General features: G+C 39.1%; 1 protein-coding gene and 2 pseudogenes across 1 annotated transcript; 2 read left to right on the forward strand and 1 right to left on the reverse strand.

Annotated features, from left to right (window-relative positions):
- Positions 1–3,041: 3,041 nt before the first annotated feature.
- LOC149115026 (uncharacterized) lies at positions 3,042–8,233 on the reverse strand (annotated as a pseudogene).
- Positions 8,234–12,889: 4,656 nt separating this feature from the next.
- Positions 12,890–15,108, forward strand: LOC110064734 (uncharacterized). Its single transcript, XM_020771831.2, has 2 exons — positions 12,890–13,484; positions 14,068–15,108. Exons 1-2 carry the CDS (start codon positions 12,950–12,952, stop codon positions 14,400–14,402), a joined length of 870 nt encoding a protein of 289 aa, XP_020627490.2. The 5' UTR covers positions 12,890–12,949; the 3' UTR covers positions 14,403–15,108.
- A 1,378-nt stretch (positions 15,109–16,486) lies between these two features.
- Positions 16,487–19,476, forward strand: LOC149115027 (histamine H2 receptor-like; annotated as a pseudogene).
- The last annotated feature ends 673 nt before the right edge of the window (positions 19,477–20,149 follow it).

The raw sequence follows: 20,149 nt of genomic DNA on the forward strand, positions 1-20,149 counted from the left end.
ATTTTATGTTCTCGAGGCAAGAACGCGAGTGAGCGCAGCGAACGAGTGAGATATATTCACATCTTCTCGGCACGGTACATAAGTGCTGTTTACTTCCCAGGCAGATTCCTGGTAAAATGAGAAAAACTAATAATTACGTGGCAACAAATACCACATTTCTTGTCATCACTTTTAAGAGCTAATCAGTTATTAAGATCTTTTTATAACTACAAATTGCAAAGACAATTCAAAAACTAATTTCCTCAAGAAAATAATACTCGTGTGTATTACAAATTCTTAATTTAAAATCACTATTCGCTCGTGTAATTAACTTGTGCACACCTGCTGCTTCACATTAACCAAAGGGAAAGCGAAAAATACGACAGCTTCGTAGCAAACGCCACGAAAACAGACCTTGTCGAAACTGAACACTCTTCAACCTGGACGAATTTGAAAACACCGGTTTTTCGTTTTTGTGTGGACGATAATCATGTGATTTTCCTGACCAAGTTTTCTTCAATCACAAACCCAAAGTGACGACCGTTGATTGTTGCGTTTTTAAATTCCTCAATTTGGAATTCTTCTGCCGTAGTGTGGACGGGTCCTGATTATTGCAAAGCAGCTTGAATTTGTACGACTTGTCGCAGGGCAAAAAAAATATGGCGATGGGACAAAGATTGTCACAAATTACTATTTCACCCGAAGCGAATTGTCGCTGCGACTTAACCCTGTGTCGTGTCATAGGGGGCTTTTCGCCTAGTGTGTCCCGGTCACAACAGAGAGAGAAAAAATAATGTTCAGCTTTATTAAAGATCTTGCTGTTAAATGTAAAAGAAGTATGTTTATCTGCAACAGTAATGTTTTGACAAAATGAGCGGTAAAATTTTAGCCGAGAGCTTTGTTCTGGTGACCAAACTACTTATCACATAAGAAGCGGAGAAGACCAGTCACGTCTGTTTTTATTATTATTTCTTATTTTTATTTTTTAATTGACAATAAAGTTGACAGTTACTCATTGTACGTTGTTCGTGGCTAGTCTTATATCGCATAAGGATTCCCGACCGCACAAATTCACGAGTGAAAATTGACAATAAAGTTGACAGTTACTTGTGATAATACACTGTTCGTGGTTAGCCTTACGCAGCTCGTTTCGTCCCGGCCAAGGGACTCTTCGGAGACCTTTCTGCTTGGAAACTCGTTGAGCATCGCGCCCTAAGTCCCATTCTCCAACAAAATGATGACAGTTCGTATAGTGTGATCGTCCGGGTGAGTGTAGTTCTGAAAAGAACTGTTGTTGGTGACTGACGTTTCGACAACCTGAGCGGAAGTCATCTTCAGAGTCAAGTGAATAGTGTTTGTCAGTCGATGATGTTATAAGTCTGGTCCCTTGAACGTAATTGGCCATGATGGTATTGGCTGAAAGACTCGTGTAAAGTTTGTCACCAGTCATTGGTGGGTTTCGATCCGTCTATTGTTAGTCAAATAGGTCGGTTTTTGGTCCGTGTATTGTTAAGTCGGTCTGTTAAAAGTCCGTTTGTCGGTTTCGTTTCGGTCATGGATAAGTCGTTTGTAAGGCGCCGGTAGTTGTTGACATTTATTTATTCATTTATTTATTTTGCACATCTTAAAACACAATTTTATCTCGTTTACATATAGATATAAATTTTTAGATATCTTTTAATCTTTTTACAATTGTAAATTTAGTTAGCATCGGGCAGGCGAAGAGCCACCCTGTGGATATACTGCCCGAAATGCCATTATTATTATTATTATTATTATTATTATTATTATTATTATTATTATTATTCTGTTTGTGCAGTAGGTTAAGCACTGAGCAGAGTCCCAGTCAATGTTGTGGTTTGTCAGTTAATGATGTACAGCAATGTGATCGTTGGCATCACCATTTCTCGTGGCTCGTTTGTGTTCAGTCAGTCTCGTGTTAAGGTTTCTGCCAGTCTTATCAATGTAGGAAGCTTGGCAGTCGGAGTATTTGATCTTGTAAACTGCTCCCTGTCTGTTCTACTACCACCACCACCACCACCATCTCCACTACTCCTACAGTAGGGAGCTTAAGCAAACCACGACGACGACGGCAACGAGAACGTCACACAGACATCACCAAACAAAAGTTTTAACGCGTAAAACAACGGATGTGTACGTGCGCTATAAATCTTTGTATATTTCTTAGACGCCCATTGCAAAACAAGAACATGGACTGACCAAGTTCTGCGTAGTTTGAGGAAAGCGAACGACAAAGGCCAATTTTTCGTATTCCTTTTGAAAATGAACGCTATCGTTACATATTTAGCCTGAACACGTTTTTAGAGCCATAAGCGTCCTGAACAGATCTTTACAATCGCTAATTTCGCTGGGAAAATATAAATTCATTTTTCACTAGGCGTCATCCTCGGCGTCACCGCCGTCGTTGTTTAAGCTTCCTCATCTTTCCACCACTACTATTGCTTCTTAAAATTACGGCTTAAACAGGGATAGCGGAGAGAACTTTTAAACCCTTAAGGGGCATACCCAACCTCTACAGCAGCGGTGTTGGTAGGTATCGTAGACGCGCCTTCCACAGCATTTTGTATTATATAGATTTAGCCAAGCCTAAAAGCGGAGCTCCTGATTGCAATAACTGACGATAAAGGAAGGAGAGAATTATTTTTTCTTGGATCAGAAACTCAAAAAATTATCAATTGTGAGCATGTAATTGTTCAGCGTGTGGTTTTGCTACTTTTCCCAATTAAATTTTAACAAACTATACCCAACAATCCTAACCAAGATTGTAGAAATTACGTACGCAATATATCAGGGACTTTCCAAGAGACGATTGTACAAGGAATATGTCAAAAGAAAAGTCAACAATGCGCCAGGGGTTAGTTTGCGCCGAAATTTTGCCTTTGCAAGTACTCCTTCCTTCTTCCTCAGAAAAATAACGTGACTTGAGCCCGCGGTCTAATCGCCACACCAGTAACTGGTCAGCGGTCAAGTTTAAAAAACAAAAAACCCAACCTCGATGAGCTCTAAACCTGAGCCCGCGATTTAGTCACTTGATACTGGTCAGCAGATAGCTTGTTTTGACAGCTGTCAATTAGCAATGGCGGGGACGCACAAAATCAAAGATGTAGCTATGGTAATGGTGCTACTCTCTTAGTTTTCAAGGTATTGGCGTACGGACAGTCACGTGACAACCAAAATTTTTCAGATCGATGGGTTACCACATTTTCTACGGTATGGGGCTCCGCTCGCGCGCCTTCGGCGCGCAGGAGCTCCGCTATAAAACCCATCGTAAACGGACGTCCCACAGCACCTAGCTCTCACCCTGTTCTTTATCCTAGTCCTGTTCTTTTTGCGACCACGGCAGCACAGCTGCGTGAAGGGATTGTACCACCGTCCCCTGCATTTTGGCTTCTCAGGATTGTTGGTCTTGGTCGCCCCCTCACCTGTTGTTGTCAGACGAAATTAATATATACTTAGCTCACAATTTAAACGGCCACATCTATTAGGCGGCCAGTAATATTTAAGTGAACAAACGAATAAATAAGTAAATTGTATAATACACCATTGTAGTCCTCATAACCGTCGTCTTCTAAGTCTTCGCTACAAACCCAGTCTCTTCTTTCCTTTTCTCTGTTTGATGGCTTTGCTTGAAGACCTTCCAGCCTGAAAGAGATCGGTTCGTCTGGAAAAGTACCGTAGACATCGCCATTGTCTTCACATCTTCTTCTTTACCCTTCATCCTTCATCTCGGTTTGTTTTAATCCGAGAGATGCTGCTTTGGAATCTCCTTGCTGCAATGCTGGCTCATCAATGAAAGATTTACAGCTACACGGAGCAAGAAATAAGATGGCAACACCATAAAGGGATCGGAGCACACATCGACAGGAGTCCCGTAATCTTCATGTTGTTATTCTAAGGAGTGTTCAATCCAGCCGTTGAGACAAATCTGGTTTTCTCTCCATCAACCCATATTTATGTGGGAAGATCCACAAGAAAATAACGGACCTCAATATAGCAATGTCACAAATCATTACTAATGATGTTATTTGCCGACAATTATTTTAGCACGTTACTGTTGGATACTTTGTGCTAATATATCATATCTGATAAAACCTTCCTAAAATATCATTTTGGACAACACATTCTTGACTACCGTATGCCAAAACAATACATTTTTTCAGATGATATATGAATCGAATTTTATCTGCCGTAAATGAGACCCTGCTGCTGTGCAATTCAATATATTAAAGCCACGCCCATACAGGGGGAAGGGGCAGATCTAACAGTACCAGCGAGGATATTGGCTCCTTGGCCACACTAGAAGGGAATTTATATGGGTAACCACATTGCAAGCCCCCTTTGCTGAGTAGATGCAGGAAACAGAAACAAAACACCGATTGTAGTGGCAAAACATGGGTGGCAGGGAAGACAGAGCCTATCTCCCTAGGGTAGCGATGTCTCTAGAGAAACCTATGTTACTAAGGGGACCAGAAGAGGGGTGCCCTTCTGGGAGGACAATAGGTCAGATGATACAATGCACCATTCTGGAGACATCCGGACCCCTTTCATTGGGTGTAACAAAGGATGGACCGGCCAGAAGAAGGGTGCCCTTCTGGGAGAACAATAGGTCAGATGGTACGATGACACCATCCTGGAGAGATCTGGACCTGTTTCCAAGGGTGGCCATAGCACTTACTGTGGGGCAAAGTGGAGCCTAGGTTGCACATCCCTGCCACGATTGTGTGAGCCCACAGCTAGCCCGAGTGGGGGAGGGGGTGAACACAATCACCCCACAGTAAAGAAAAGCAAAGCAGACCTCCGTAGTAGTAGGTTTGCCACCCAAAGTGGGATACAAGAAGCATGGTTCTCAATGAATAATACTAACTAGATTCACAAAGTTATAAATCAATAGATAATATAATTAACTTAAATGATCGACCCTTTCAGTCCAGTGGTGTAAACGGCATTGAAATTAATGCGAGTATTGCTACTTGGAAGTCAGTAAAGGACAAGAAATTGTGCCATGACAAAAGACAAGGAAAAAGGACTGTTGGGAATCGAACTCTTTCAACTGACTAGTGTTAGTAAATACAGCAAGCCAGTGGGGAGAATTTGCATGTTGATAATAGGGCTGACATAACTGATTAAAGGGTCCAAGCAGATCTTATAGTAGACCTGAATTACAACATTAGAATTATCCATGACTAATTTCCTAGCGATAACTAATAGTGTTTCTTGAGGAGTTCTGTTGTAGTGTTCATAACAGTCTGAGCTCCAGCGGCCCAGTACCTTAATAAGCCACGAAGGGACACCTTCTGCGGCTGCAATGGTAGCTGCACCAATATGGAATCTGTGTGTGAAATAATGATCAGCGGGTAGGTCACACAATTGCTGAGCAGAACGGGGTTCCTTAGTCGGGGAGAACGGGAGAGCCACTTGTCATTGGTGAAGGTAAACAAAGGGCCTGTAGCAGCTGGTTTACATTGTAGCAGGCAGTGTCTCATAGCCATCACAGAACAGATAGAGGTGGTGTACCTTGCTATGGTTAAGGTACAGCCTTTTCGAAAGGGGTCAGTTTTGGATTGCTTGATGAAAACAAGTGTGTGGTTGGGGGATTCAATGTTAGGGATAAAGGTAATATCCCTTAGACAAAGATGGACAGTAGGGTCAAAACTACTGCTGTTACAAGTAAATTCACTTACACGTAGAAAACCAAAAAAGACTAGGGTGGAGGCAGCCTACAGCATAATATGTCTACATTGTAACCTGGGGAGGCTGGAAATGTTTGTAAATGGAATCCAAAATTTGAATAGGTATGGGGTGGCGAGTTAATTTGGGAGGCGTTTGGGACCGTTTAATGCCAGTGAGGACCTTTTGCAGGCGATACATTTTTGATAATTTTAATGGAAGGTTATGCTGCCTATGTTGTATTTGGTTTCGTTTTGTTCTCCGAAGTCAATAATTAAATCATTTCGCCAATTCAATTTTCTCGGCTTCTGTTGGGCATTTTGTCGCGTGGTAAAGAAGTTATATAATTTCTTGTTTTCTCACCAGTTTTACACATCAGTTTGAGTTTTTTTTGTTGATATTTTTTAATATTTTGGCCCTTCATTTATTCAACTTGAAATAAGTAATGTCTTGAAACCTGATCTTGTGAATGTGGTTACTACTTATATCGTTTATTTTTAGCGCCCGCGCTCGCACCGATATGTCAAAAAATCACCCGGGAATTTAGGGGTGCATGGTCGCGTGCTATTCATTTGGGCGTCAATGGGTTTAAAAAAGCTAATTGAGAATAACAGTCTATGAACAGTGTGCCAAACACCCCATTTATCATGAATTTGTGTAGGAATTACAAGAAAGTGTCCTTTTGGTGTAGAAGTGAACACTATTATTCAAAATATGTGTTCTTCATGAAAATCAACAAAAGTAATTAGCTTAGTGATAGATTCCATGCAAAGTAGACGTATTTCTGGAAATTATTGCAATAATTGTTGAGAAAAGGTTTGCTTCCTGAAGTCGTCAATGGAGACTTAGCCTGGTGTTGCCTGAGTGAAAGACTTACAAATTTAAACCTAATTGCGTAGGATGTTCGTGGCATCGGTACTGGTGATTGTTCTTTTAAGTCTGTTTCACATCAGCTCTAGAAAACTGCAGATTTGCACTTGCAAATTCGCATGGCTGGAATTGAGCATTTAAATAATAATCCTGAACATTATATTGAGAGTATGGTGGATGGAAAGTTTGTTTTTGAAATTATTTTTGATTTCTACGTTAAAAGCATCCGTTTGTTTATCATGATATTGCTCAAACTCATTAATAATTTATCAAGTTTAAACAAAGGAAATTATTACCGTGACGGTGTTTGGATATCTGATATTAATCAGCGTAGATTTTTACGATTTTATTTCTCCTTTTTCTCCATAGTTTTAGTTTTGATTGAGAAGATATATCACACACTCAAGACAGTGTTTGACCACATTTCCAAACACCTCGAAGTTCGTCCAAAAGACTCTGCTGCGCGTCGTATTTTTAACTCTCTTCTCGGTGTTTGGAAATGTGGTCAAATACGGTCTTGAGTGTTTGATATTTGGCACCCTCTCTCAACTTGCTGTTGTAACTTTGTTGTCGTAGCCTAGTTGCGTTTCGTTTATGGTTAGCCAAATGTTGCAAAATTCAACAACTTGCACCTTCATATTCAACAACTTATATTTATGTTCAACAACATGTATTTATATTCAACATTTTATATTTATATTCAACAATACGCATTTTCTTTCAACTTCAACCAAAATTCTTTTCATTCAACAAAAATATTTGTTCAACTTCAACCAAAAATAATTTCATTCAGCAACAATATTTGTTCAATTTCAACCCAAATGATTTTCATTCAACAAAAATAATCATTCAGCTTCTACCAAAATCATTTTCATTCAACAACAATATTTGTTCAACTTCAACCACAATTATTTTTATTCAACAATAATAATTATTCAACTTCTATCATGCATAGTGATTTAATAACATACCTTCTTTTATGACAAAGTTTTTGAAAGTTCCCGGACATTCAAAATATTGTCATTCAACAAAATTCCCCGTCCCTTCCCCCGAACTACCCCGAACGCTGTCACAAATGCCCAGTCGCTCACAGTTTTGGGTACCCAAAACACTGAAAGCATAGATCTGATGCAAGTGAAATCATCCACAATTCTGCTCAAAACCCATTTATCTTCTTACGAAGCTTTGTCTCAATAAATTAAAGCGTTCTTTAGCTTGATAAAAACACAATACGTCTCTGAAAATAGTCGTAATTCATAACAGACTGTTTGATCCGAGTCCGCAGTTATAACGACATACAAAACCGAATTCACGCGCCAAAGATCCTTGTATGAACATGCGCTTGGTGCCTATCGATAGCCCTTGAAATGCACGTTATTTTAAACGAGAAAGGCGCTTTCTGAATCTCCGATAGTGCGGCGATTGAAATCATTATACAAACGAACGGCCGTCACGCAGTATGCAGGTCTCAAGCTGTGACCGACCTCTGTTTGTGTTGTCTGTCGGAAATAAACTCTGGCTTAGACTTGTTTGTCGCTTAACACGTCTGTTGTCTTAAGAAACCACATAAAACAAAGTCACCCTGCCTACATTCTTGACGAAAACTGAAAGAAATCTGGCCTTATTTAAATACGAGCCCAAGACCTGAACGGGTACGACAGTGGAGAACAGAACGCCTAACGTACTTTATCGTCATGACTAAAAGGGTCGATTATATAATTTATAAAAGGGGGAACGTAACGCAACGACAACAGGTTACGAAAACAAAGTTACAACAACAAGTTGAGAGAGGGTGCCAGACATCACAGAGACGAGCATAAGATCAATGTCAATAAATCGTATTGGTGTTTACTATCTGAATATAAGAAAGTGTCTTGTAAAATTCGTAAAAAATTCCTTGCAATATCATGACAAAAAGCGAATGACTTATAATGTAAAACCTAAAATAATTTCAAAAAACCCACTTTCTCTATAAAATAAAGTACCTCATAAGATTGATAATGATCCACTTCGTATCCAAAAAGAAACATTGTTTGTAACAAAAACGTTCATGTGAAAGCAAACGAGTATTGGTTTAGTTGTGTGGGCGTACTTTCTCCCTCTAATAATCTGTTCAGTCGTTACATATTCATTTTCCTGTAATGAAAGAGAAACTATATTAAATCTCACATTTTCACGAGTTCTACTTCTCTTACTGTAGTTACTACAACCAAAGGAATCACCACTGTGTTTCAGTACTTGGCTTGATCGATCTGATCATAGCATGTTGAATAATATTGTGGCGCGCCCTAGTGAGAAATAGATTTTGTCCCTGTCATCAATATTCACACAGGATATTTTAAAATGATACCATTTCAATCGTTCAGGTATCTAAATATGTACAATACCTATCTTCGCCACTCTCGTGACATTATATTGTGCTTTACTTGCGATAAGCTGCATGCAACCGCCATTAAACAACAAAAAAAAAAATCAAGAAACTAATGGTAGCTCTATCGCTCGCTTTTTTTATATAGCAGTTGACAAAATGTAATCATATCGTACAATTTATTGACCTCGCGACGAAAAAAAAATCCACGCTGGTTGCTTTAATATTTTAAGTGCTGAACTTAACAATTCCTCGGCTTTTATATTAGACTTTTGGCTCTGTCTCTACCGATTAAAATAAGTTATATTCAACCCGTGTGGTCAATATCTCAAGTGACCCAATTGGTAAACGTACTTTTAATGGATAATTGCCTTTCAAAAGCTTCTGCAATTGACCAAGAATTCCAAACTAATTTTTGGTGAGTCAGACGGTGACGTTGCACTGATGTTGTCGTTGAATTCATTGAATGGAATGCGCGGGATTCGTGAATGTAGCTTCAACATCAATGCGAGGATGAATCAGCCACTTTCTTTCCTTTTAACCGATTTCCTTCTCTAATCACAAGTTTTCAGTCACCATCAAACATTTTTACACGTTAACTCATGCTGTCGATTCTGGGGTCCGTTTCTCGAAGATGCCGAAAAGTTTTCGCACCCGGAAAGCCGTATCGAAATCTCAAACCTTATGATTACAGAGCTCTTTCATTTACATATTCTTAATATGAACAGAGGTTCCCTTCATACGAGAAGTTTTAGGCGTATGCACCTCTCTGCCTCTAGATACAGATTAATTAAAAATAGCTTTGCAGGCCCAAAAAGTTTCCGGGACTTTCGAGAAACGGGCCCCTGGACTTAAAGTCGGAAGTTGAAAAACAAGGAATATATTAATATCATTCTCATTTAATTTGCGTAACCACATTGATGGATAAGGGAAAAAGCAGTCTGGCTTTACCTTGAGCAGCAACTGAACAGAGTAAGAAGGTGAAAGGCGAAGCGTAAAGCGTGGCCGAGTGGTCAGCACGTCGGTCTCGCAATCCAGCGGTCCCGGGTTCGAGTCCCGCTCTGATCACTACATGTACCTGGATTTGTTTGACGGTAGCCCCAATCACAAATCCCCGACCATGCTTGTAAATAGAGAACTGGGTTTGCCTCCGGCCAGTTGGGATTCTTAACAGTGTTATACTTAACTTGAATTATTTGTTTCGGTTGTTTCCTCGGCTCCACCAGGCTTTGTGCTATAAACACTGAAAAGGACAATTAAATTTACTATATATTTCTTCAAAATATTTGTGTAAAAATAATGGACGTGCACTTTTCGATGGACTTCTTTTTTAAACTAACCGCAGCATATGCTACATCGTTGATGCAGCTATTGAAATTCTTAACACATGTATTCATCAGAATTACAGTTATTTGAGCAAATATACACTCCACGCTTTCTTTATAGGACAAATTGATAGTAGGTTAGGTCGTGATAGTTTGGATATATTAGACAAAACATATTTACTTCAAGATAACATTAGGCTCAGAGAAATGATCAAAACATGAATTACAAACTGTGTGAATATGAAATCAAGACAAGTTTCCTTCTTTCTGTGTTGGCCTGTTGAAAATGCTCAATTTTGCAAACATTCCATCGGCCATGTTGTTTGATTATGATCAACCGCTTGCAAGCGGTATTTCGAACTTTCCTAGATTTCACCAAAATGTGAACTCGTTGGAACTTTTAGCTCATTCCCGTCCGGGAAAACTGTGATGCAAACAACTGATCCCCTAAAACGGATATCGATATCCTGCGCAAGCCATCCCTGCCAGAACAACGGGTTCTGCACAGACCAAGTGAGCTATATCTTTACGTTAAGTGCGGTTGCATTTGCGCCAGGCTTTAATGGAACACAATGTGAAACGAGTAACTATTCAACAAAAGAAAGATCAACGTGAATATTCGTTTTTGCAAAATAGGGGCCTAATACTCACAATCTATTGACAATCAACTATATTGTAAGAACCCAAATTTGGATCATAGAATAAGAATTTTCGTTCCCGTCGACAATTTCTCAATATTCAAAGTAAATAGCCACAAGCTTGATTTCTTGCAGTTTACGTCAACAATGTAGGCACAGTGGCTTTGTAGTGTTAAATTATATCTAACCAAGATTTTATCAGATGATATATGCACGCATTAGCATAACGTAACCAATATTTGGGTACAAAAATAGTTTTTGGAACCAGAAAATAGGGCCAATATTATTTTGTACGACTTCTGAGATCACACCTTTGATACCTCTAGAGGCGAGCCTAAAACCTGAACGCGTACAACAGTGGAAAACAGAACGCCTTACGTATTTTATTTTCATGACTAAAAGGGTAGCCGCAATAAATTTTAAAAGGTGGAACGAAACGCAACCTGCTTACGACAACAAAGTTTTATAACATGGCCTTGGAAAAGCACGGGTTCTGATTGGCTAATACGCTCGATCTATTTGCCCGTAGGTTGCACGCTTACTACGCTGACGTCAATTTGTTAAGTTTACAAGTACTTCTTCTCGGCAATTCTTTTCATGGATGCCACTTTTTTAAACATAATTCTATTATTTTTATCGTCTGACATATGGAAAAATCTAACAATTCTTCCGGACATGAAGAAGACAATTCCTGTGAGCTACCAAATTTCTATCGCAAGTTAAAAGTTGGGCCTCCAGCTGAGAGATTGCTAATTTACTGCGAGCAGGAGTTGAATCAGTTGGTTGAACATACACTCGGAGACGGACCAAAAAGACTACAAACTGGTCTGCATCAACCTTTCGAGGTTAGTAAGGCATAACGGCAATTTTAGAGAGAATTTTTCAGCGATCTAGCGACAATATTATCCAGCACAAGGCTTTTTTGTAAAACTTTTCTTGTGTCGAAAGCTAGTTCAACGCTTTTGTCAAATCTCCCAACTCAAATACGTTTTCCGATTGGAGAAGAAAGAGTCACGTGTCGTGGGTCAAAATTCACTAAATCCCTAGGGCGAACAAAACTCACTAACTACCTCGGGGTACGTGATTAGGTCGTGTTCCTTGAAACCGCGGCAATTTTGTGTGCCAGCCTTCGTCAAGCAAACGATTTCTTCGCAGTTTTTTTCTATTTTTGAGTTGGGAGGTATATAAAGAAACACTTAATGACTGGCTCCAAGGGAAACAGTGAGTTTTGTTTCCCCTCGACCTCAATGTTCTCTCCGGCTTCGCCTCGGGGATCGTTGAGGGTCTCGGGGAAACAAAACTCTCTGTTTCCCTTGGGGTAAGCCATTAAGTGCTCATTGCGAGCAAAACTTGAATATAAGAGTTTTACAAATTTCTGTTTTAAGTGAACTTTTACATACGAAATCCTTTTGTTCCAAAAAGGTTAAAGCTAATAGTTTTTTTGAGCTTTAATAAAGGAAGTTTTATCGAATATTGGTGGCCTCTGATGAATGATTTCAGTCGACCCGAGTTTCAGTTTTGCTCGATCACTCGATCGTAAATTGACCTCTTGGAGAAACAGCCGCTCGAAGGAACGATTGCGTTGTGCACAAACGTAAGCTCACGTAAGAATAAGAATGGCAATGATCAACTTCGTATCCAAAATGAAACAGATTGTTTGTAACAAAAACATTCAAGAGAAAGCCAACGAGTATCGATTTAGTTGTACGGGCGCTCTTTCTCCCCCTAAAATATTGTATGAGGCACTCTATTCTTACCTCAAGGCACTTTTTACTGGATTATTTCTATTCTCAGTTCGTGATATTGCATTGATGCATTAGGATGGCGTCGAAAAGCATGAAAAAAAAAAAGATATTTTACGAAGGTTTTATCAGATATGATATATTAGCACAAAGTATCCAATATTTGCGTGCAAAAATAATTGTTTTCACCAAACATCGAGGCTACCAATAGTAGAATTTCTGATATTGGTACATTGGGCCGTTATTTTCTTGGGGATCTTCTCACATAAATATGGGCTGATTGAGAAAATCCCCTGATTTGTCTCACCTGCTGGAGAGAACACTCCTTAGAATAGCAACATGAGGATTACGCGACTACAGTCGATGTGTGCTTCCTTTATGGTCGTTGCCATTTTATTTCTTGCTCCGTGTAGCTGTGAATCTTTCATTGATGAGCCAGCATTGCAGCAAGGAGATGTCCAAGCAGCAAATCTCGACATAGAAGAAACCGAGTTGAAGGGTGAAGAGGATGGATATGAAGACAATGGCGAAGTCCATGGTACTTTTCCAGACGAGCTGGTCCCTCTGAGGCTAGCAGATCGTCAAGCAGAGCCATCAAGCAGAGATAAGGAAAGAAGAGACTGGGTGTATAGCGAAGACTTTAGTGACGATGGTTATGAGGAATACAATGGTGAATTCCTGAAAGATTCAGAATCGGTGGTGAGTGATGTCGCCGAAGGAGAACCTGCGGAAGGTGAAGATTTTGCTGAAGAAAAATTCAATGGTGATGTTGGCACTTATGAAGAGATTGATGACTGGAATGTAGCTGGAAACTCTGAAACAGTTGGTGGGGATGTTAGAAAAGATCTTGCTGATGCAGAAGGCAAGAGCAGAAGTAAGCACGTCGATATTTTGAGTTAACGCGACTTCGCACGCAGGCACGGAAAAACATTAACGGCACTTATTAAAGATTTCAAATTGGACCCTACCACTTTAGAAAAAAACGAATGCCATCGACAATGTCTTTGTCTTCTTGTACTTTTCTATAACACAAATGAAATTTCTCTAAAATATATAATTTACCTATTTATTCATTCGCTCGTTCACTTACTTATTTCTTTTATTTTCCTTATATCATTTTATTGTTGTCTATGAAAACAATATTCAATAAAAGAAACCTCTGGGGCTGTTCCCTAATTAAAACTTCGGTAAATATTAAAGTGCACGTACACTATGGGGTATAGCAAAAATTGAATCACGGTGGGAGGGAAATTACATTTACGGCTGTATTTATTATTATTTATTTATGTACAATTCAATATTTGTATATTTGTATCCTTTTTTATACATTTATTTTGAGTGTGTGTCATGGCCAACAGCTGTTCAAAGACCCTACACCCGCGATAACCGATGTAAGTAAAACGTGAGATACGCGATAGGTAAGCTAAGTATATATTAATTTCGTCTGACGGCAACAGGTGAGGACGCGATCAAGACCAACGACCAAAGAAAGAAGGCTAGATCTTGTAAGCCCCAATGGCGAACAAGGCTTGTGCAATGCCGCAGAGGACAGTGGTACAACCCCGCCAGGCAAATATGCTGCCGTGGTCGCATAAACAACAAGATTGGGGTGCGAGTGAGGTGCTGTGGGAGATCCGCTTACGATCAAATTTTCCAGCTCTGCTGCCGAGGTACCATACAACGCAAATTTGGGGTCTACCCAAGATGCTGTGGAAAGCGCGTCTACGATTCCCACCGAAACCGCTGCTGTCGAGGTTTGATTTGGCCGAAGAACAGAAGATGCACCTTTTAAGCACTTTAAGTTCTCTTCGCCATTCCTGTTAAGGCCGTAATTTTAAGAAGTAGTAATAAAGGTAGTGGTGGTGGAATTAGTTGGGGCTTAATCAACCACGACGGTGACGTCGAGGAAGAGTCCTAGTCAAAAATGAATTTATATTTTACCAGCGAAATTTACAATTGTCTAGATCTGTTCAGAACTCCTATGGCTCTAAAAACCTGCTCAGGCTAAATATTCAATTACATCGTTCGATTCCAAATGGAATAGGAAAAAAGAAACCGTCGTTGTTCGTGCTCCTCAGACTACCCAGAATTTGGTCATTCCACGTTGTTGTTGTAAAGAGGATGCTGGGAAATGTACAAAGATTTAAAACGCACGTACACAACATGATTGTTTTGCTCATCAAACCTTTTGTTTGGTGATGTTTGTGTGACGTTCTCGTTGCCGTAGTCGTTGTGGTTTGTTTAAGCTCCCTGCTGTAGAAATAAACACAAAAACAACAACAACAACAACAAAAAAGCATAATAACAGCAGCCGTGACTGGTCCTCTCCGCTTGTTATGTAATAAGTAGTTTGGTCAACAGAACAAAACTCTTGGGAAAATTTCTTTGCTCTCTTTTTCCTTTATCTTTTTATTTAATTTTGCCCACTTTGTCAATGCATTACTGTTGCAGATAAATATATTTCTTTCACATTTAATAAAAAAATCTTTAACGGTAAATATGTTTGGAATAACGTTCAACATCCAAAAGCTCAAAGTGGGTCCTTGTTAAGTACAGATTTAGAGCTGTTGCTAAAGGATTGTTGAAGGCGATATTTAGAGGAAAACTATTCTCGAGCGTTTTGTAGTGCTAGCCTAAATGGCGAATTTTATATGAGGGAACATTTGCGTTAAAATATATAAGATTTTGCTTGCGTAACTGGTGTCAGTCCTCAACCGTGCGTTGTGAATTTTAAATCCCTTAAGCTTGAAAGAAAAGAGGAAGAGTTCCAGTTTTTCTTATGAATCAGAAATAACTTAGCCTTCTTTATAACCCTACTTATGGAATTACTGTTTAAATGCACCTAAAAGAGGAAAGCTACCGTAGAAAGCGTGTTAATACGGGGGTTTATTACCTCATAACCTTTATGATAATGCGAGTTTCTTAAAACCCGTACGTAGCGTTAAGCACCCGGACGTTCTTAATCTGTTAACACTGATTTAAATTTTCGGATTTAGATGGTTTTAAGGTTTTTTCTAGTCTGGTCACGTGGCTGGCCAAATATGGCCGTGATTTGAAAATTTCGCAGGAATCTTCACTGGAACTAACCCGTGCAAAAAGCTTATCCTTAGGAGGTCTGGTTTTCAAAATATGACGGTTAGAAACCTTCCTTAGTAACAAATTCATGACCAATTTGTCAGGACACACTAGGAGAAAAGCTCCCTAAGACACGACAAAGGGTTAAGTCGACAAGGCGTACAAATTCAAACTGACTTGCAATAATCAGGATTCGTCGACACGAGGCAGGAAAAATTCGAAAACGGAGGTTTCACCCTGAAAACGTGTTAAATATTTTTTGGCATTGAGGAAAACGTTGTCAGGCAAATCACATGATTGTCGTGACGCCGTCGTTATCTGAAAAACTCCGTTTTCCAAATTGTTTTCGTCCGCACCGGACATTTGAGAACACTCAAGAAATGTAGAAAACACTCGCCTGCGGCTCGTGTTTTCTACTTTTCCCTCGTGTTCTCAAATGCCCGTCGTGTTTTATCACAGTGTAATACACGGCTTAGGCTTCTTTAGTATTTGTTAATTATCAGTATGAAAAAAATTAATATCCGATGTATATTTCATGTAAACAAGATCAACAATATTGTACTAATTTTTATCACAATGAAGTCAAGTACACTTAAGTTTGAAAGCCGCAAGTACTAATTTCGCTCTGTAGCAAAAGGGAAACATTCTCCGTTTAAAAGCCTTGCACACTTTAATGTTGTTGTTGTTTTTTTCTTTCTTTTGATGAATCCATCATGTTTATTATATGGATGCATTTTTTTTCACGGTTTGGAAAACTACACATTTCTGTCAAAAGTTATTCTATTGTTGGTTAAATGATTCACTAAAATCATTTAGTTCAAATTGAGGCTTACATAGAATGTTTCATAAAATTAATCCCGGATCAAACCTTTGAAATCCGTCCAGGAAATTAACGACATGTTCTCTCGGTTTCCTGCGACGTGAAACTGATATATAAATCTGGAAAAATTCTGTACCTGGTTGTCAGACTTTCTTTCAACTCATTATGACTAACCTTTCGCATCAAATCTTACAATTATTTTCCAAGCGACAACAAATATCACCATGGATGACGAAGCTCTAAATGTCCCACTCAAGGTTAGTTACCACATCACTATCATCTTAACAGCATAACCTGCCCCTTCACTGTTCTTCTCAACGTTTTAGTCATAATGGTTGTAAAAAGAAAACCAAGACTACAGAGTTACGCCAACATCTTGCTCGCTTGCCTGGCGGTAACGGATGCATTAACTGGTCTTCTTGTCCAGCCAACCTTTATTATCTGGAAAATATTCCAGCTACTTGGTGGGGTAAACACTGACATTGTCCGTCCTTTTCACCTTCTCCTAATAACGGGAGGTACTCTTTCGTCGGCGCTCCATTTGATGTTAGTCACTTGTGAGAGGCTAATAGCCATCAAATATTCAACAATTATTCCATGAGCGCGCGTTGGATATGAGATGGTAAATAGCCAACGAGGCCCGTAGGGCCGAGTTGGCTATAACCAATCTCATATCCAACAAGCGCGAATGGAATAATTGTTTTATTAAATTCGGTGCGTTTGTATACTTGAAAATTATAGCTTAATTTTATTGGATTTTAATTTTACAAAGTGAAGTGAAGTGAAAGACTTTATTTAATGAGGGTGACCCGTGACAGTAACTTAAGTTACTGATAAACTTGGGGCCCTCAGCTTAAAATAATTAGAATGCTAAAAATATATTATTTACAATAAAATGCTAAAATACGATATTATTTACAATAAAATACTTAATTAAGTTACTATTAAAAATGGTTACAAATAATAAACTGGACTTACAATTTCAAACATACTACGAATAATAAGAGTTAAAAAATTCCATTAGTTTTCTGAGAGTTAAGAATAGTATTACATAATTTAGCCTTAAACGATTTAACGGACTTCTCTGTTTTTAAAGACCGGGGTAAACTGTTCCAATCTTTAATAGTTCTGACGGCGAAAGTGCGTCCTCCGTCAGAGGCGTTTCTGTGAGAGGGGCATAATAAATTTAGCGACCGGAAGTCGATGTGGCAAAAGCAACAACAAGTGGGAAATCACATGACATGCGCGCCGTTTGTAAAATTAGTTGAATGAGAAATTTGAAATGTTTGACTCTTTGGTTCGATTCTGATGACTTGAAAACTCTCAGCATCAGCTGAGGACATAGCAGGGTTCTTACTTGAGTATTTGATGAAATAAGTAGATTTTTTTATTACTGTTTTTTTTGCAAATCTTCCTCGTGCTCATTTAAATTAGTATCACTTATTATACGAGAGGCATTGAGGGATAACCCTCATATATCCCTAAGCCCTGATATATCCTTATCTCGTGACAACACAGAAAATTCAGGCAGTAATCGCGTCTTGGGTTGTTGCTTTATGTTGTACAATCCTTAGATGGCCATTTGCCAATAAGTTATTTAGTGAAGATGTCGTTGAAAAAATTGGCAAGATGATAGTGTCCATCGTTCGAGCTTAAATAAAGTTTATGTATGTATGTATGTATGGGTGTATGTATGTGTGTATGTATGTATGTATGTATGTATGTATGTATGTATGTATGTATGTATGTATGTATGTATGTATGTATGTATGTAAATTCTATTTCCTTGTGGTGAATGGATTTCAAAAAGCGCTCAACTCTTAGAGGAGCATAGTATATTCATTAAATGTAGTTCAGGAAAGACCTATGTAGCCTCAACAAACGTAATGAATTAGCAACTTCGTGCCCTCACAGAAACAGATATGTACTCAAAAACCTTAAGATAACGTAACGCAATAATCAGCACCATAGCAACTATTTGAATTTGTATTTAACCGCCAGCATTTAAATTAACCGGTCATTCGTTGATGTTGCCTGATGAGTGTGGTCACTTGTTGACCATACGAAACAGGTCTGTAGCAATAAAACGATGAATCACTCCTGAAGTCCTGAACTACATTTAATGAATATGTATGTATGTATGTATGTATGTATGTATCGTCCGGATTTCTTGCATTGTTTTCATGGCGACGTCTTACGCGATTTTGTACAGGGAGGCAGTTCTTCAGCAAAATAAAATCAAAGTTCAGCAGCTACCCCAAAAAGAGGTGGAAAGATTTGTCAAAGAGAGAAAAGCACTTAGGACAACCGTTTATGTAGTCGGCGCTGTTTTGTTATGCCTTTCCCCAGGGGCCTTAACATTTTTGTCTGTTTTAACAGACAAAAAAGGAGAACAGAACAATACTTATTTGGCGCCGTGGGTCTGTATGTTTGTCACGTTGAACTCTCTCCTCAATCCACTGATTTACTGTTGGCCACAGAAAGAAATGCGTCAGTTTGTATTCTTCTATCTAGCTTTAGCGGCTGTAAATGAAGGGAACGAAATAGTTCACCGCTAAAACGTGACAATTTCCATAAATGGACGCGTATAATTTCCCTGTTAACAGAATAAGCAGATTCTGGGAACACTTGCAATAATCTAGATTTCCGTTGGAAACCAACCGAGTGGCAATCTCACTCTCCCGAAGAACAGTTTTGTGCGACTTACATATTGTTTTAATTTCTTAATGTGGTTATGCTGAGAATAAACCAATGGGTTTGGTTGATACTGTTACAGCCTCGCCCGCCTTCGTGGGTATTGTAATTTTATTAAATTTAGATTTCTTATCAGATTTTTTTGGTAGATTTTGGGTTGCACCTCGCATGGGATACTTTTCCCTTTTGCGCAATCCCTTTTTGGTCTTTTTATTTCTACTATTGATTTACTATATATGTATATAGTTAACTTATGAGACAAATAAAGTTAATAGACTAGACTAGACTGACTAACCTTTAATTTGGTTACGAGAGAGTGGTTACTACTTAGTGTACGCCCTCCGCGCCAACTGCAGCTTGTTAGCCGAGTCGTTTGAGAACTGTTTACACAGACCTTGAAAATGTAAAGAAAGTAGCAGATAAATGACGGTTCAGTCAGGCAATCGAACTTTTCTCAGAGAGCAGGTCGGGCGGTGTCGAGCACGACTCGCAAGACATGCTGGTGATATTTTCTAGTGAGCTCATTTCCATCTGATAGTCGAAAGGCAAACATCTCCTGAAATGAGATTGCAATATCAGGGTCCCTTTAATGCTAAAAGAAATCTCGGAAGATATCCAAATGACAAATGACAGCCGTAAATATCCTCTGCTGGATATTCATAATGCAGCCATTTCTTTGCAGTACCTTCAATCTGTACGGTTTAATTTAAAATTCCACTTCCACTGCTAAAAGAGAGACAAGGCCGAGCATTGATTTCCGGAGTGCTCGCCACTCGAAGCGAATGAATGAAAGAAGAGATGTTGAGGTTCCATGCCAATTCACTCGCTACGCAATTCCAACCACAACGCCTTCGCTACGAAAACTTTATTTCGAGAGGCTCGTCCAAACCATCGTGGACACTTTCACGTTTCGCATAGTACGTTGGGTAACCATAATTAGCCCGACGAGG

The sequence above is a fragment of the Orbicella faveolata genome, unplaced genomic scaffold, assembly GCF_042242905.1.
Source record: "Orbicella faveolata isolate gen_17 unplaced genomic scaffold, um_ofav_v1 contig_13, whole genome shotgun sequence".
Lineage (NCBI taxonomy): Eukaryota > Metazoa > Cnidaria > Anthozoa > Scleractinia > Merulinidae > Orbicella > Orbicella faveolata.

Coding starts and splice junctions, on each gene's coding strand:
- LOC110064734 (XM_020771831.2), top strand. CDS start 12,950: ATGAGGATTACGCGACTACAGTCGATGTGTGCTTCCTTTATGGTCGTT. Junction 13,485..14,067: donor TGCAGAAGGCAAGAGCAGAA/GTAAGCACGTCG, acceptor TGACGGCAACAG/GTGAGGACGCGATCAAGACC.